Genomic DNA, 18,464 nt, shown 5'->3' with positions numbered 1-18,464 from the left:
GGGCCTCCCTCTTGTTAATCTACCGCACACCACTGCGCCACAGAGGTCGTTGAAGCGGACTTGACTCACCTGCTGCATGACGTGCACACGCAGCCGCTAGTATAACATGAGCTTGACGTTGTCGTTCTCGAAGGCGAGCGTATTGCCTCTTCAGTGCACCGATGTCCAACGATAGTCTATCACCAGCCCCGGTACGGTCTTCGCGTCTGGGAATAACCTACAAGTGTAAAAATATCAAATATAAGGCTCTATGTCACTCAGCGGGCGATGGAGCGAGCTATGCTTGGAGTTTCTCTGCGTGATCGAATCAGGAATGAGTCGCGAAGCTGAAGTGGCAATGGGCCACACAGTTCGAAGAGCCGATGGATATTGGTGTCCCAAGGTGCTGGAATGGCGACCTCTCATCGGAAACCGTTGTGCTGGTCGACCCTCCACTAGGTGGACCGAGGATGTCAAGCGAGATGCAGGGAGCTGTTGGATGCTGGCGGCTCGAGACTGTTGTGCTTGGAGGTCCATGCAAGAGGCCTATGTCCAGAAGTGGACGTCTATTTGCTTATTAGGTGAGGTAAGGTGAAGGTAAAAATATCGATGACAATTAAATATATCCTTACGGCCATATATAAAGACAAAGATTAAGATTTAAACCTCAATTTTTGAAATGTAAAGTTTTACTTTGAAGAAAATTGAGGTTTCAATTTTAATCCAAGTTTGTGAATATGGCCGTAAATTTTGTAATTTACAAAGATATGCATTTGGTGTACCGTAGCCAAAGCCATTTTGTTCCCGTCGTCACTGGAGTCGCCTTCATCTTCAGAATAAAAAAGACGTAACCCTCGTTTTGTTACAGACTGCACCTATAAAAGTAAAAAAAATATTAAGGAAAAAATAACAACCAGACTCTAGACCTCCTTTAAAAATAACGTCGTTGGTGCGTTGCGGCATACCAGCTAGCTGCATGTCATATTATGTCGTATTATCGGTTTGATAACAGGATAGAGACGATGACGACGAATATCTTAGTATCCCATAGACTCACCCTGCGAATGCCGGGGTCACCGTGTGCCAGAGAGAAAAACTCCGAGCAGACTTCTGACCAACGGTTGAACGGTAAAAGATTTCTTTTGAAATCAGTTAACACTCCACTCGTGTTGTGTTGTGTTGTGACTGTTGTGTTGTGTTGTGTTCTTCGCTCGTGTTGTGCCCAGCCTAACTTAGTATCATCCTACTAGAGCAACATTGGTTACTTTTTTAGGCTAATAGTCCACTGCAGCCCAATGCAGATTGACAGACTTCCACAGAGTTTTCCTGGTTTCCATCACGATTCTTTCACCGTATGCGACAGGTGATATTTATTTTCTTAATAATCACATAACTGAAAAGTCGGAGATGCATGACTTGAACCGGATTCAAACCTACGCCCTCCGAATCGAAGGCAGTTAGATCCGCTAACCTAACACTCGACAAAAAAACCAAAATGATTCTACTTATACTAGTAGTCTCATTTTGTTTTCTTATGCCGCATATTTAGTTTTTTTTTTAGTAGTAGTTATCACTGATAAAGTGGAAATAAAGAGACCTCGAAGATGTAGCCCGATGCGTTGGTCATATCAAATCCGCACCACTTTCGATACAAAGTATACACATGTAGCGAAAAGCCGAGCCGCATGGCGCGACATCGTGCGGGAAAAAGTGAATGTGTGTTAAGAATCACTCATCATCATTATTATCAACCCATATTCGGCTCACTGCTGAGCTCGTGTCTCCTCTCAGAATGAGAGGGGTTAGGCCAAATAGTCCACCACGTTGGCCCAATGCGGATTAGCAGACTTCATGCACGCAGAGAATTAAGAAAATTCTAAGGTACGAGTATGCAGGTTTCCTCACGATGTTTTTCCTTCACCGTTTGAGACACGTGATATTTAATTTCTTAAAATGCACATAACTGAAAAGTTGGAGGTACATGCACCGGACTGGATTCGAACCTACACCCTCCGTATTCGGAGGTAGAGGTCATATCCACTGGGCTATTATGGCTAGGGGTCACTACCCTCGGAAAAATACTTCTTCTATAATGAAAATGAGTGAAAACCCACCGCAGACTGTAAGGGTGGATGGAAAACAGGCGGAGCGTTGGGCGGCGCAGGCGGAGCTACTCTGTATCGATGCAGACTCCTCAGCCGCGGCAGCTCGGGCGCGGAATTGAAGGCGACCACTCGGGCCACCAGCGACTCGCCCGCCTCCCACACAGCACCAACCCCGCCGCCCATACAGCTGTAGAACTCATCCGCAGAACGCGCTGATAGAATACGGCTGGAAATCAATCGGATCGAATTATAGTAAACCTTTTTAGTGCAAATGCTAGTGCTTTGGTTCTCAAAAGAGAGGTCCTGGTTGATTCCCAGCTCGAGTTACTTGATAATTCAATTTCTATATTGTCTCAGGTCTGGTTTGGTGGTAAGTATCAGCTGTGGCTAATTATCATACTATCGGCAGAAACGTACTTATCGTTCCGGAACGATGTCGTTTAGAAACCGCCAGAAGTATGGGTAAAATAAATCAAAGTTAACCTGCTTGTATCTTAGACTACATCGATCTTAACATCAGATGAGATCTGAAGTTACTGAAAGAGCTTTATTTTTATGTATTTATTTTACTGTACTTACAATAAATGTTGCTTATATGTATAGTTTAAATACAACAACATCCATCCTCATAAACTTATTGTTAGCAATGCACAAGTTTATAAATTATCACCTGTCTGTAAGTGGTTAGTCTTAGCAGCGATTTTTTAGTAAACGGGTTTTGATGTCAAACGCCTGTCTCAACTCTAAAAAAATGCATTTCTGTTGTTCTGACAATCATTTAGTTAACATTTAGTTAACACACTAGGCGAAAGTTTGCCTTTATAATATTAGTGTGATGTGATAGTGTGATATTATGGTTTTTTCAATTAGTTAATCTCTCTACCACAGAAAGTCCTTTAGCCTTAGGTGTTGTTGTAAATTAATACACGCGTACGGTGCTGTGTAACTGATAAAGTGTGTAAGTGTGTAAGTATGTTTGTTCCTCTTTTACACAGCGGCTACTGAAGCGATTTGGCTGAAATTTGGAATGGAAATAGATTTTACTCTGAAATAACACATAGGCTACTTTTAATCCCGGAAAAATCCATAGTTCCCGCGGAATATGTGAATTCCACGCGGACGAAGACTCGGGCGTCCGATAGTACATAATATGTATAAAATGTCATGACATCAATTACTTGATACTTGCAACAACATGCAAAACAAAAATTCAATTTGCTAACAATATACATACTCTTGAAGCATATCCCAAATAGCCAGGGCAGTCAGTAGCAGGATTTCGTTGCCGTCCAGCAGGATCAGGTCCCAGATCCTCAGCAGGGACTCTCGCGGTAACCACGTGGCGTACAGAGTGAGGAACCATTGCATTGTGAACACATCAGGTAAAGGAGGCTCTACGCCTCCACCTAAAATAGAAATTATTCTTTAATAAAGACAAACTAGATACATAAACAAACGATCCGAATATTTAAAAACCTACACAAAAACTTCTAGCAACTCAATAAAAATCAAATGAAAAAAAATTGGCATTCAATTCATTTATCTATGACTTGTGATGATAGCACCTATAATGATTCTATTTACGAATAAAACCTCCTTGGTTTTATATATTATGTCATTATTTTAAACCTTTTTCATTTTATAGAAGGCTAAAAAAAAAACAAAATTACTTTCGCCCCTAAAGGCTGAAACGCTTGTTTTTAGCCCCGCTGTGGAGTGGTAATACAACAGTGTTTTTGAGCAAGAAAAAAAATATGGTTTTATTAAGGATGAATACCGTCTGATATCCTTTGCAAATGATCCATGTGTTGAGCTAGGCGGGGCAGTCTTAGTCTTAATAGGTCTCTGAAAGCGGCCATGTCGGCAGATAGACCGCGCAGGTCATCAGCGAAGTATCCTTCAGGCAACACGGCTTCTACTAAATATACCATAACCTGAAACATAATATTTTTTCAATTCTCTACAAGTTAGCCCTTGACTACACCTAATGATAGATGATGATAAGTGATGATGCAGTCTAAGATGGAAGCGGGCTAACTTGTTAGGAGGAGGATGAAAATCCACACTCCTTTCGGTTTCTACACGACATCGTACCGGAACGCTTTGCGGTACGTCTTTGCTGGTAGGGTGGTACTAGTCACGCCCGAAGCCTCCCACCAACCAAAGACGTCATTAAATACATCACATAAAACAAATATGTTGATCCAGTAATTAGCCCATGTGGGTTCTGGGTTTGAATCCTGGGTTGATTAAATAATGAGATTTTCTCTCTTCTAAGAAAAATTCAGTACAAATTCTTAGCCCGGATGCCTCCAGGCAAGAGTGGGAACATTCTAGACAAGTGCTAGACCTTACCATTGCTTTCCATTAGGCATGATTGTACTCAAGCGTATTGCACCCTATTGACCATAAAAAGCTACTTAGATCAGAATTCATTATCATCATTATCAACCCACATTCGGCTCACTGATGAGCACGAGTCTCCTCTCAGAATGAGTGGGGTTAGGCCTTAGTCCTCCACGCTGGCTATTGCGGATTGGCAGACATCACATACGTAGGGAATTAAGAAAATTATCAAGTATGCAGGGTTTCCTCACGATGTTTTCACCGTTTGAGACACGTGATATGTAAGTTCTTAAAAATCCAAATTACCTTTAACGAATCAGATTCAGATTTCTCCATAACTTCTAAAATTATAGCTGCTAACATATTAAAACCTTGGCAGTACCCGACATCCTTATTCCATCTGAAAAACGAATGAACAATTCAGATAATAATCACTGAAAAATTCAGATAATATTTAAAAAAAAAATTCTATGCACTTTCTAGTGTAATAACATTTTGTTAACCATTAAGGTTCGGTTCGGTTTTTTTTTTATTCTTTACAAGTTAGCCCTTGACTACAATCTCACCTGATGGTAAGTGATGATGCAGTCTAAGATAGAAGCGGGCTAACTTGTTAGGAGGAGGATGAAAATCCACACCCCTTTCGGTTTCTACACGGCATCGTACCGGAACGCTAAATCGCTTGGCGGTACGTCTTTGCCGGTAGGGTGGTAACTAGCCACGGCCGAAGCCTTCCACCAGCCAGACCTGGACCAATTAAGAAAATCTCAATCTGCCCAGCCGGGGTTCGAACCCAGGACCTCCGTTTTGTAAATCCACCGCGCATACCACTGTGCCACGGAGGCCGTCAAAATTAATTTATTTTTGGATTAATTGGATATTTTTAATAAAATAAGCAACAAGAATATTGCAAAGCATTGGTTCAGTCCATTTACTCGAAGGAGTAATTGTAAAAGAATGGACCATTAAACCTCTTGATAACATCCAGAATCAGAATTAGTATGCTTTTCTGAATTTTAAATCGAAAACAGAATGCGGTCCTCATATTATGCACACTCAACTTCTCACAGCACCTGGACGAAACGAAATATTTACCTAGCATAAGCCAACAACACTCGGCGCAGCATCGCCTGGTTCTCCCGACCCTCCGCTCCGCAAAATAGAGAACAGCCCGTTCTGTGTAGATCCTATAACGGAACCAGAAGTAGCAGTCTCACAGTAAAAATACACGTAAATCGGAAATATATGAAGAAGTCGAATACAAGAGATAAAGATTTATTTCTCTATCCAATAATTATTTGCATATTTTGTAAATTTTTAACAATGCTTATACAAAACACTTGAAAATCGAACCTTCCTGATGCGGGAATTTCGAGTTCAAGAATTATATTCGTGTGTATTAGACCCTTGATCCAACCTGTTGGGTCCAGACCCCAACAGGCACAACAGGGAGTGATAGGTTCTTATGGTATTGTTTAAAGCTTTTCGCAATAAGTCCATTGACTAAAACGCTTAACCTTAGCCACTTAATATGACATATTAAGTCAGTCCAGTGGTTAAATAAAAGTGGTGGCTATTAAATGTTGAGCTTTTTTCTCTTCCAATAAATACTCAGCAAAAATTCTCCCTATTCTCCCTAGTCCTAAAATTGGAAAATAATGGTGTTACACCTTCGTGCGTTGGAATGCGTGTCAAAGTAGGTCTCGTCTCGGTCATTTATCTAATACTGACCATTATCGAATCTAAATAATTAAAAAAAATCAATACTCCATATCGCGGGCTTCAAGCCAGAGCTATGTCAAAAAATGAAATTTTTTCATTACGTCAGTCATATCTAAATAATGTCACTTCTACTATAAGAAAGGCAGGCCTTAAAATAGGCTACATTGAATAATTTTGTTGGTAATAAGAAGTAAAAATGTTATGGGCTACTTTAGATAAGTCAGCTGATAGCTCAGGCTTTAAAAGAGCGATTGCCATCTGACCTCTACAACCCTCGAAGAGCGTACCTAGCAACAATACTGGGAAAATTCAACAGTGTAAAAACAGTCCAACGTAAAATGTACCTTAAGTATCTGAGCACTGAGTTCAGTGTCGTCGGGCTGGGCGGTGCCGCGGAAGCACGCGCGCTCGGCGCTCGGCCAGTCGACGCCCCGGGCGGTCAAGTGCCGCTCTGCTAACGTCTGCCATAGCTGAAATGTCATCGAGCCCCAATTAATAGGAGAATGATTCCATCCATGCCATTTCAAAGCATTTCAAATACCAGCACCGAATTTCTCTACATGTATGGGAGGGGTGCCCATCAAGCAGGCAGTACCTTTGACTGCCTCCATGGCGCTGTGGTATGCGTGGTCGATTTACAAGACGGGTCCTAAGTTCGATCCTCGGCTGGACCGATTGAGGTTTTCTTAATTAATTTACGTAATTGTTGTTATTGTTAAATTTTAAAAATATAAATTTAGAATTTTTTTTTTTTGGGTTTCACCGCATTCACCACGCTGCTTGTAAAGACTCACTTTGTATGATCTTTATCTTTATCATTTATTTTTCTATTATTTTCATTATTTTTCTGTATTGTTTGTTTCTTTGTGGTGTACAATAAAGTGTATTTTCATTTCATTTCATTTAATTTTCATTTCATTTATCATTTAAAATATTGTTATTTTTTAATCACAGACAGACACTTCAATTTTATTCGATCGATATCAAACCATATAAGGCTCACTGCTGAGCTCGAGTCTCCTCTCAGAATGTCCACCAATCCACCACGCTGGCCCAATGCGTATTGGCAGACTTCACACACGCAGAGAATTAAGAAATTCTCTGGTGTACAGGTTTCCTCACGATGTTTTCCTTCACCGTTTGAGACACGTGATAGGTATTTAATTTCTTAAAATGCACACAACTGAAAGTTGGAGGTGCATGCCCCGGACCGGATTCGAACCCACACCCTCCGGAATCGGAGGCAGAGGTCATATCCACTGGGCTATCACGGCTCTCAACTTTATTCACATAAGTAAAATTCCTCTATTCCGCCGTCATATTGAGTATTGTTAAACTAATATCTATTATTATCAGCCAATCTTTTAGATATGACTATCTAATTTATCCCCTTTCCTCTCCAATTCGTTTATTTTTTTATTTAGAGTGAGTACGTATTTACGGTACGGACTTTAATTGAAACCATGGTCTTGGTGTTGGGTCCGACCCCTTGACCATAAATCTATTGAGGTTTTAGTTAAACTGAAGTTACATTTATTTTAAAAAGGACAAAATTCCTGGAAGGCGAATTATACGTAAACGAAGCCGATGAAAATTAACTTTACCACATTTTCCAATATTCTCTCTACAAAGTTAACTACGTAAGAGTTCTAAATTTAGGTTTTTCCTCAAATTCGCCAAACAAACTTTGATTACCTTCGAGAGCAGGCTTTGTAAAGGTTATATCGACATTGCGTCTAAAAATAGATAATTTTTCATTTCAACATAATTTCTCGTAGGTAACTTTGTTATCATTCCGGGAAATTACTATGTAATTAGTAAAGTGGGTGAAATGCTTGTATGTCTTATGCACTTTGAAAATTACCAGCTTAACCTTATCTAGGAGTACTCAATAGGTACCTAATTACGATTATAATGAATATCTAATGGCTCACAATAAATTGTCATGTCATGTCCACGCATAAGATTTTGAATTTCATAGACGGAATTACTGTTATTTTAGATAAATTTTGATAATAGGCTTGACGAGTCTTCAAAACAAATCGTTTAATTTCGAGTTAAAGTCGTCGGATAAATATTAAAAAAATATATTCTTAGCTTTCGGGTAAACAGATAATTATTGTATTTGTCCATTAAAACAACACCTTGTCCATTTGAGCTTTCGATGGTCGTCTTCTATAGGTATTACATTTTCTAAAGTCGTACCACTAGTAATTCGATAAGCAAGCACCTACTTATGTTAGGTATCAGGGGCGATGTTTCATAACAACCCGATTCCTATCGTGTTACCCTTTAAAAATCGACGAATTTTACGGATGTTATAATTTAACTTATTCAGCCAAAAATATATTAACGGGTTACCTACTTGAACATTTTAGTAATCGCCACTGTTAGGTATATTTACTTTCCATCCTATAACTCTTAAATGATTTATCTTTTGCCTAAGTAACTGGATGGATATAATTTAACAGGGCGAATAAATCTTCGATTTATTAAGTCACCCGGACAATGCCAACCACGGTCACAGAGGCGTCGGGAATGATCTCACTAAGCCTATGAACCTCATCGTTTCCGACGTCCTTTTAAATCGAGGTTTGATTGTCACAGGACGCATAATATTATAATACTGTTTAAAGTCTAGTGTAGCGATTAGTTATACAGAGAGATGGAGGGAACGAGGTGCTATTACGAGTACATTTTACTTATTTTTTAAATATGTATCAACATTTTTATTTATCTCCAACTAGTCAGTAAAGATTGTGTTAGGAGTGGGTGCAATACTTTAATATACAGGGTGCTGGGGAGTATTTCCCATAACTCTGGGGTTATATTATTTACCAAAAATTAATTAAAAAATGTTCTAGGAACATATGTTCTAAAATTAATATTTTCGAAATAAATAATATTTCTTTTGTAAATAAATTTTAAAATGTGTCCCTTATACGCATCCTTATAATTATGACGTAGCCAAGTTTTACGTATTTTAAAATGCAAGGATAGATAAAGGCGTGTATTACATGGATAGTCGGAATTATTTTAATTAATTTGTATGAAAACATGAAAGGTTTTATTTTTTAGTTAAAAAATATTAGACAAGCAGTTTGGCTCCTATAAGTAGACTCTTCAACACCTTGAAGTTATGGGAAACACGTCTACACTAATGTTACATAGAAAGAGGAAAAATTTGTATTTTTGTATGTAGCGAAAACTACTGGACCGATTTGAAAAATAATTTAACCAACAGAAAGCTACATTATCAGTGAGTAACGTGGGCTATATTTTTCCCCGTATTCTCACAGGAATGTGAACTACGCGAGTGAAACCGCGAGGTTCTGCTAGTTAAGCAGGTATTCCTGTTCTTCGTCGCTACACTCTTGAACGAGTGGTCGTGATCGTCATTTAGATGTGCTGGCAAGACTTAAATCTGGTGCTAAACTTAAATCTTCGTAGCGCCAGCTGACAATCAATGACATACCAACCATCCACTAACAAAAAACTACATTATACCCACAAATGTTCGGTGGAGCTAACTGATCCATCCAGACTAAGCCTCATCATTGTCATTATGAACCACATGGACGGCCACTGCCGGGCTTAAATCTTTGTGTCGGCAGCTGACGATAAATGAAATTGACCAACAATCCACTATCCAAATTCATGGAGCGAACCATGGAGAGCGGTTTTCACGTCAGTCTAGCGCATTGGTGACCTGCCACGCGGTCTTGTGCCGTTCACCTTTCCTTGAGTAGGTCCTAAGGATGTAACAGTACGGCGTACCTTTCTTCGGAAGTGCTGCGGCACACCGGCGGGCAGGCGCGCGACGAGGCGCATGGCGTGCAGCCACTCCGCGAAGCCTCCTTCGCCGGGGCCCTCCGCGCCCGACGGCACTCCGAAACGAGCGTTCGTGTCGCCAGCTGACAAACAAGGAAATTGACTAATTTTCCTATAACACAAAATTGTAATACCCAATTAAAAGCCATTGGGATTTAACCTTCCACGTTAAATTTGACAGCTAAGCCGTCTTTTGAATTATTCTGCCACCTACGGCAACGAAAATTTTTCGTTTTTTGAATCGTCAAGTGTTTAGCAGAGCTCACTGATCCATCCAGACTAAGCCTTATCATAGACATTAAGAACCACATGGACGGCTACTGCTGAACTTAAATCTTCGTGTCGCCAGCTGACAATGAATGACATTGACCATTATGTATATCGACTAACACAAAGCTATATTATTATACAAATATTTGGTGGAGCTAACTGATCCATCCAGACTAAGATATCATACGGCCACTGCTGGATTTAAATCCTTGTATCGCCAGTTGACAAACAACAACCAACTATCAACTAACACAAAACTATAAAAATGTTCCTCTAGTCTGATTTATCCAGATCCATCAACATCATTGTCATTATTAACCTCGGCCTATTAAAAAATATAGATGTCTGATGGGCCATTCAAACTCCAGGGTCTAGAGCTGCCTACATCCAGCGGCTTCCTGCAATCCGTTTGACATCCTCCGTCCACTTGGTGGAGCTTCAACCTACGCTTTCTGGTGTGGGGTCACCATTCCAGCACTTTGAGACCCCATCGTCCATTTTCTCATTGAAATATATCATATTCGTACATTCAGACCCATCATCGGACCAACAATCATCATCAACATATTCTCGTAGTAAAGACAAAGGATACATACTACATACTCTATTAAGTAATGAATATCAATGGTTAGGTATATTAGTCAGTGTTCACAAGAAAAGAGTAGAAGTGGACATAAAAGCCAAGCGATGACATAATATTTGGCCAGCAATCTAGACGTGCGTAGGTATAATCTGAACTGTTACTTAGAAATTTAATATACGTAATCTTTTTTCCTGACAAAGGGGTGAAAGTGCATTCGCACCCCGTTTCTAGCTCCTATGAACACACAGTTCATAGAACATGCATCAAGTCGACGAACAAACTTACAATCCGATGCCGTGCACCCATCAACTTGAAGAAATTGTTGTTTTATATATAAGTAATTTGCCAATATTTCATTTTAAAGCAGTAAGGGCGCGATACATTTTTCACATTTGGCGTTGGTAATTAAATATAGAAATGGTGCTTATCTCCCTGAACCAGCTACGAGTACTGTGTTTATTTTTGGCACTGTTTGAGACAGAAAAGAAACTGTGAACCTATCTTATTTTCTACTGTATAAATGTAAGCATATACCTTTCGATTTCGTATTTTAAGTAACATTCTAAAATCTAACATGATCGACCTCGGCTTATCTAGCGTTAGATAAAGTTTTATTTTAAGTAATATCCCAAAATCTAACATGAATGACTTCGGCTTTTCTATCGTTAGATAAAGTTTTATTTTAAGTAACATCCCAAAACCCAACATGACCTCGGCTTTGTTTATTGGACCAATAAATAGGTAATGCGGCAATTTCAGGGTTTTATTAGCTAAGTCATTCGATAAAAATACTCTAATCTCTCTGATGTGCGTCCGTTGTAGTCTTATATATTCTTTATCTATGGTTCGTTTTAGGTACACTATCCTTATGTTTTTATACATAAACATCCAAAATTCGGGTTCTTTAAAAAGTTCAACATTAATTACCAAATGATGCTGGTTGCCGTTTTTAGGGTTCCTTGCAAATTGGAAGAAAATCGTCTACAAATTATTGACTGTTATAGCAATTAAATACTTCTTTAATTTAAAATGTCTCAACTGGCGCCTTAAAATCGAAATCGTGGCCGTGAAAGGCAAAAATAATCGGCCTTGAATTGTTTTATTTCCGGCCTCGGCGCTATTAATTTAATTTATTCATTTAAATTTTAATAGAGTGATAATTTAATTTGCGATAATAGAGCTAAGTAAATCAATAAACAACACTAACTCCGTCGTATCGCAACCCGTATTACTCTTTAATATATTATACGTATTGCCCGGTCTTCAGTATACGAAGGCTTTATGTAAGTGTATTTGCAATGCAGTACCTGACGCCGTCCTTGCAGCACTTGCCAAGTTCCTGAGGGAGTTCAAAATTGCACTCATCTGTCCTGCACGAAGCAAACATTTGACAACAAATGCATATCCTTACACTGACACTGAGTGAGTAATCGTTAAGTAACGATTGGATAATAACATAACTAACACGTCATATTATTTATTTTAAGTACGATAGACGTACAATACTGGTCAGAGATGCACTGATTAGAAAGGAACTATGATAGAAGTGGAATGTCATATTCATAACATTTATTACTCGAGCAGCTGATTCAATGTTTACTGGTCTCGTCGCGAATGGAAAGCGTTTGGGCCGCTCACTCTCTGCTACCTCACTGGTGAGGCTTTATTTAAATCGATGCGCGGAAAACAGCAAGACGAAATTGGTTAGAATGCCGATGTAACGTGTTGTGGTGGACGTTCGTCCCGGGCATGCGCCGTGAGGTCCAGGACCTTTATCTGTGTGTGTTGCCTATTGATTTCGCAGCTGTGTACGTCAGTTGCTGTCACGGCATTATGGGAAGCGCTGTCTATGTACTTCTACATGGATGTGCGTGGTGCTATTTTAAACCCCTGAATGAAAATGTCGTCTCTATTCATAAAGCTTTAGCGCTAGTAATCTATATCTAGGTATGCTTTTTATAGGATTAGGTGCATAGCGTTTGATGTATGGCAACGTACGTTTAATATGGAAGCGCGGTAATTTGCTTAGGCAATTCTCTAAGTCAATGACTTTTATATAGAACAAAGAATCATTTTAAATTCAATTCTAATGTGTCGTAATACTTTTTAATTTATAGGGTTCCGTATTGAACAAGGAACGATTATGATTTTGCGACATCCATTTCTTCGTACACAATCAATATACATATAAATACAACCAAATGGTTTATTACCTTTATGTACGTATGAGTATGAGGCTTATTCTTAGGCCCCTTAGGTGGATAGATAGAGGAGCAATTTGCAGATTCCTTGCATGCCCTGGGAAGTGTTTCTGCAGTTTACCACTTATTATTATCATCATTAGCTATCTGCTTGATCTGTCAATTATAATTTTTTTTATAATAATTTCATTATGTTTTTTTTTAGAATAAAACCTTAAACGCGTTTGCCCACTATTTAGGTGTTTAAAAAAATATTATGTGGGTACTTTTAGATTAATATAAATGAGCATTATCACAGAATATATAATACAATAATCAATATTGAACGGGGTCTTTATTGCCGGCGCTTACATGAATGCACGCATTTGAATACAGAAATACGTACGTGACGTAAATAAAAGCTCCAAGAATAATGGTAGAACATGTAGATACGTACTGAAGTAACGCAGGAGAATCGTAAAAGCGGCGCAAAGCTTCTATTGTTATCGGTAGAGACGCTCAAGCTATACGATACAATTAGACAATGGATGCGGACCCTTGAAATGTGCTACTCGTACCTTTCTAAACCCCCCGGTGATGCCGCTGAGGCCCCTTATGGAGCCTACGGTACTTACACAATCAGAAATAAAAAAGCTATCACGGTTCAAACTCCATAATCGGCTATCATAATTGCCTATGGTAGGAGCGTGCAAACTTTCAGCCTTAACAAAATAAAGAATGTCAGATCGATCGCTTGCTCTTCTAGTAGTCAGTATCGAATAGAGTCTTTATTCCTGGTGGTGGAATCGTAAAATCGGCGCAAGTTTCTATTGTTATCGGTAGAGACGAGCTCGTGCCATACGATACTTGGACAATTAATTTAAAAGTCCTAAATCCATAATTGGCTACCATAATTACCTGTGGTAAAAGCACGGGCTGACAAATTTTCAGCCTAAAATTAAGTATGTCTATTGCAAGCTCTCGGTCTTGTAGTCAGTATCGAATAGGGTCTATATTCCTGGTGCCTAAATAAAATGCACGCATTTGGATACATAATTACATGACGTAAACATGTGATTTTACGTGTACGAGTATAAATAGGAATAACGGTAGAACTTTGCATGTACGTACTGATGTGACGCAGATGAATCGTAAAAGCGGCGCAAAGATTCTTTTGTCGTCGGTAAAGACGGTCTCATGCTATACGATACTTGGACAATTAATTTAAAAGTCCTAACTCCATAATTGGCTACCATAATTACCTGTAGTAGAAGCACGAGCTGACAAATTTTCAGTCTAAAATTAAGTACGTCTGGGCTATTGCAAGCTCTCGGTCTTGTAGTCAGTATCGAATAAGGTCTATAATCCTGGCGCTTACATAAAATGCACGCATTTGAATACAGAATTACATACCTGACGTAAACAAATGCTTTTACGTGTACGAGTATAAATAGGAATAATGGTAGAACGTTGCATGTACGTACTAATGTGACGGAGTAGAATCGTAAAAGCGGCGCAAAGTTTATATTGTTATCAGTAGAGACGAGCTCGTGCCATACGATACTTGGCCAATTAATTTTAAACCTGCTAACTTCATAATTGGCTACCATAATTACCTATAGTAGAAGCATGGGCTAACAAATTTTCACCCTAAAATGAAGTATGTCTGGGCTATTGCAAGCTCTCTGTCTTTAGTCAGTATCGAATAGGGTCTATATTCCTGGCGCTTACATAAAATGCACGCATTTGAATACAGAACTACATACCTGACGTAAACAAATGCTTTTACGTGTACGAGTATAAATAGGAATAATGGTAGAACTTTGCATGTACGTACTGATGTGACGCAGTAGAATCGTAAAAGCGGCGCAAAGCTTCTTTTGTTGTCGGTAAAGACGGTCTCGTGCACGCAAGCATCTCGCTAAGCTTTCGCCCGCTACTTGCAAACAGCTTTTCCATTCCGCAACTTGCTCTCTTAGCTCGTGAATGGCTGCAAAACAATATGATGCTGTATGAACTGTTGACTGGTTTTTGAAGGAAAGAAGGTAGGAAGAGTTTTAGCACCGGATGCTTTATGAAAAAGTAATGTGAGAGGTTTTTAGGGCTGCGTTCCGCAAAAAAACACTTTGTTGTCCGTACGTGATTTAAAATTGTACGATTGAATTTTCAGTCGCTTTTCAAAATAACGGCGAAAGTGTTGCCACGCAATTAAAAACAATTTTGTGCTCGTCGAGTTGTTTCAATTATGATGATGACATCATAATTACAAATGGAATGTTCATTTGATTTAATCATCATATAAACGAAATGGAAGTTCTGATATTAGGATATTGTTTTGATAAATCCAGGATAATCTTTGGAACGGCTGAACGTTTTATTGAGACTTTCACTGAAAAGTAAAAAAGGTTATTGCACAACGTACAGGCAACTTTTCGTCCTGAAAAAATCCATGGGTCTCGCGGGATTTGTGAAAACCTGAATTTCACGTGGACGAACAACAGCGTCTGTTAGGTACAAATATGTTTATAGCTTCGGATCTGAATAGTTACAAGTACGAGTATGTAGATTATTCGAATTAAATTCATTGTAGTCGTTGTATTACATCGAGCACAAGCAATTTGCTTTAAAATATGGAACCATAAAGAAAGGATATTAGCTATAAAGAAAGGAACTCTTAAACATATATATTGTTTTCTGTAAGACATTTTCTACGTAATTGATAAATTATAGGAGTTAATTACCTACCTAACGATTCCAAATAACTACGTTCGATAGCAATAGTTTTCTCCCCGCAGTTTGAGTGTGCCGATGAGATGGACGCCGCCGTAGATCTAAATATTATAAAAAACAAAACAAAAATGATACATAAATACAAATTAGAGAAACAAAGCGAGAGTTGGAGTTAGTGAACAGGAGGAATCCCGTAAATTGAGAACCGTATCTATACTAACATAATAAAGCTGAAGAGTTTACTTGTTTGTTTGAACCCGCTAATCTCAGGAAGTACTGGTCCGATTTGAAAAATTCTTTCAGTGTCAGATAGCCCATTTATCGTGGAAGGCTATAGGCTATATATTATATCCGTATTCCTACGGCAACGGGAACCACGCGGGTGAAACCGCGTGGCGTCAGCTAGTGCGTTATATAAACGCTCCAAGCGCTAAAACGATAATAAAGAAAAGGAGTAAATCAGAAATCGTGTGTTTCATCACTGTCAGTTTATTTTAACTGCCAGACTTCCCTCTTTCTAAAAAAGTGGATATCAGGATATGGAACTTAGACCCACCAAGCACCAAAGTGGGTTGACGGGATTAAAATGATAATGCCTGTCCTAGACTGACCGCTTTACGTGCTCTCCAAGGTGGAAAAACTGAAGCTTTCTTAGAAGAAAGAAAAAAGTTCTTACCCCACGCTATATCCCATGGCACTGGTACTCGCCCAGTCATGTCGATCAGAGTAGATATCATTTAATAACGCTTCTATTAAATCTTTCACGTCTTGTTTCTGAAAGTACAAAAATAACGAATAAATACATAGCTGATTTTGCTTTACTTACTCGTAATATGCGTTTATAGCTTGGCAAATTCATTCGTAACACTCCCGATGGTCTGCGGGGGCCTTTTTCACATTTCACGACTGATGCACCACACTTCCAGCCTCTGCCCCGCGCGCAGTCCTTCTCCCCCGTCGCCCGCATATCATAGGAAAGTCATCCACGAACTTGCCAAGCAATAGGTAATAAGACTAAATAATATTAGCCATATCTTTTTAAATCCTACTAATATTATAAACGCGAAAGTTTTTATGGATGTTTGGATGTTTGTTACTCTTTAACGCCGCTACTACTGAAGTGATTTTTCTAAAATTTGGAATGGAAATGGATTTTACTCTGGATTAACACATAGGCTACTTTTTATCTCGAAAAATACATGGTTTCCCGAGATTTGTGAAACTGATTATTTTAATGATATTAATGTTTGTTAATCTTTCACGCCTCGACTACTTAACCGTGTTAGCTGAAATTTGGTATTGATTTAAACTTGTGGGATTTGTGAAAAACTGAATTCCACACACACTAGTTAGAAATACATTGCACCTACCTGTTGACAATTTTTGAGTGGTGGCGGCGGAGGTATGTTTATTTGTTTCTGTCTGAAGTTCACTTTCGGTATTCGAATTTCCTTGCAGGTCTTTTTCTTGGGCTTCGGTTTTGGTTCATAAAACGATGAGAAGTCAAGTTCCAACTTCACTACTTGTAAGTTTATCGGTTGGTCTATTGTTATTGTTTTCATGATGACTTAATGCTTGACAATGACAAGTTGAAGAAAGATATCAGATTTTTGTAAAATCAACTTTTCTGTCTTGTTGAAAGAGGAATTACTTCTCTGAGAGTTCCTCTGAAATAAATATAAAGTAATATTATAACTTTTAAAGAGATAAAGTTTGTGAGATTAAGGGGGTGATCCCCGTGCGAATGAAGGCTTACTCGTTACATATTCGTGTTGTTATATATTCGTGTAACAATTTCTTTATTTTTTTTTCAAAAAAGTTGACGCCTCGTAGGTTCACCCGCGTAGAATGAGGGCTATGCCCTTATTCGCACGAGAGTTTTTTCACACTCGAAAAAAAGCGCCGTTTTTAAAAACTGCGTGTAGCTTTTAATCTATTTTAATCATATTACATTATAATTTATATTTTAATTTTTTTTTTGTTAATTTTAAATGTATTCGTATTTCAATGCATGCGGTTTTTTCTTTTAAATTTGTATTTATATTCTTTTACCTATGTATAGGTGTAAAACTGTTTAACTTTAACTTTAACTTTAATTAGTATTATAATTATAAAGATAATCTTATTATTTAGAGCATGCCGAACATTTTGCCTTATTACCTATGTTATTAAAATATTATATAGCTTGTAAGAAATGTAAGGTTGTTGGTAAAAAAAAAAAACGCTGTCGTATGACATATACCTACTTAGGAATGCATTTGTTGTATTGGAACGCTTTTATAACGCCCGCTAAAAAAAGCTCTCGTGCAAATGAGGAAATGAGGGCTTAGAATCAACTCGGATTTTATTTTAATTTCTTATTAAGGATGTTGCCCGCATTTAATTCCGTATTTTTATTTATTTCCGTATTTAATTTTTATTTGAATCACAAACTTACACAACATGGAATCAGGACAGCTAGTGGGAGGATATGATAAATATACACAGGAGCAAAAATAAAATACCTACGTAGTTATTATTCTAAGCGAAACTTCTCTTTTAGTTTCCTTGTGCCACTTCTAGATCAGGTAACTCTACATACCTTATTTATTAAATTAAACATCATTTATTTGTTTATATCAACTAGAAATCTCTACCCAAACAAGCGCAAAAGATTATTATTATTTTTTAAACAATGGTGTTTTTTTAAAAACAAGTTTATTTAGAGGATTGTTGTGG

The 18,464-nt window shown here is 38.3% G+C and overlaps 1 protein-coding gene across 3 annotated transcripts in view; it reads right to left on the bottom strand.

The window, feature by feature from the left end:
- Positions 1-18,464, bottom strand: part of LOC112046438 (uncharacterized) — a 22,259-nt gene extending 3,795 nt beyond the window's left edge. The window contains exons 1-14 of one of the 3 annotated variants that reach the window (XM_052882364.1): positions 18,328-18,464; positions 17,117-17,413; positions 16,423-16,520; positions 15,762-15,847; positions 14,854-15,006; positions 9,930-10,066; positions 6,497-6,622; positions 5,526-5,617; positions 4,737-4,830; positions 3,862-4,018; positions 3,319-3,490; positions 2,094-2,310; positions 762-854; positions 70-217 (exon numbers count right to left, since the gene is read on the bottom strand). In XM_052882364.1, coding sequence (XP_052738324.1) covers positions 70-217; positions 762-854; positions 2,094-2,310; positions 3,319-3,490; positions 3,862-4,018; positions 4,737-4,830; positions 5,526-5,617; positions 6,497-6,622; positions 9,930-10,066; positions 14,854-15,006; positions 15,762-15,847; positions 16,423-16,520; positions 17,117-17,308 — 1,765 coding nt within the window. In that variant the 5' untranslated portion in view covers positions 17,309-17,413; positions 18,328-18,464. Of the gene's footprint in view, positions 1-69; positions 218-761; positions 855-2,093; positions 2,311-3,318; positions 3,491-3,861; positions 4,019-4,736; positions 4,831-5,525; positions 5,618-6,496; positions 6,623-9,929; positions 10,067-12,143; positions 12,543-14,853; positions 15,007-15,761; positions 15,848-16,422; positions 16,521-17,116; positions 17,414-18,254 lie in introns of those variants that run through there. The other 2 variants (XM_024083168.2, XM_024083091.2) reach the window with 2 other exon arrangements.

Source organism: Bicyclus anynana, chromosome 7 (assembly GCF_947172395.1).
Source record: "Bicyclus anynana chromosome 7, ilBicAnyn1.1, whole genome shotgun sequence".
Classification (NCBI taxonomy): domain Eukaryota; kingdom Metazoa; phylum Arthropoda; class Insecta; order Lepidoptera; family Nymphalidae; genus Bicyclus; species Bicyclus anynana.
The sequence above is the reverse complement of the archived record's forward strand: the minus strand, read 5'-3'. Positions and strand labels throughout refer to the sequence as shown.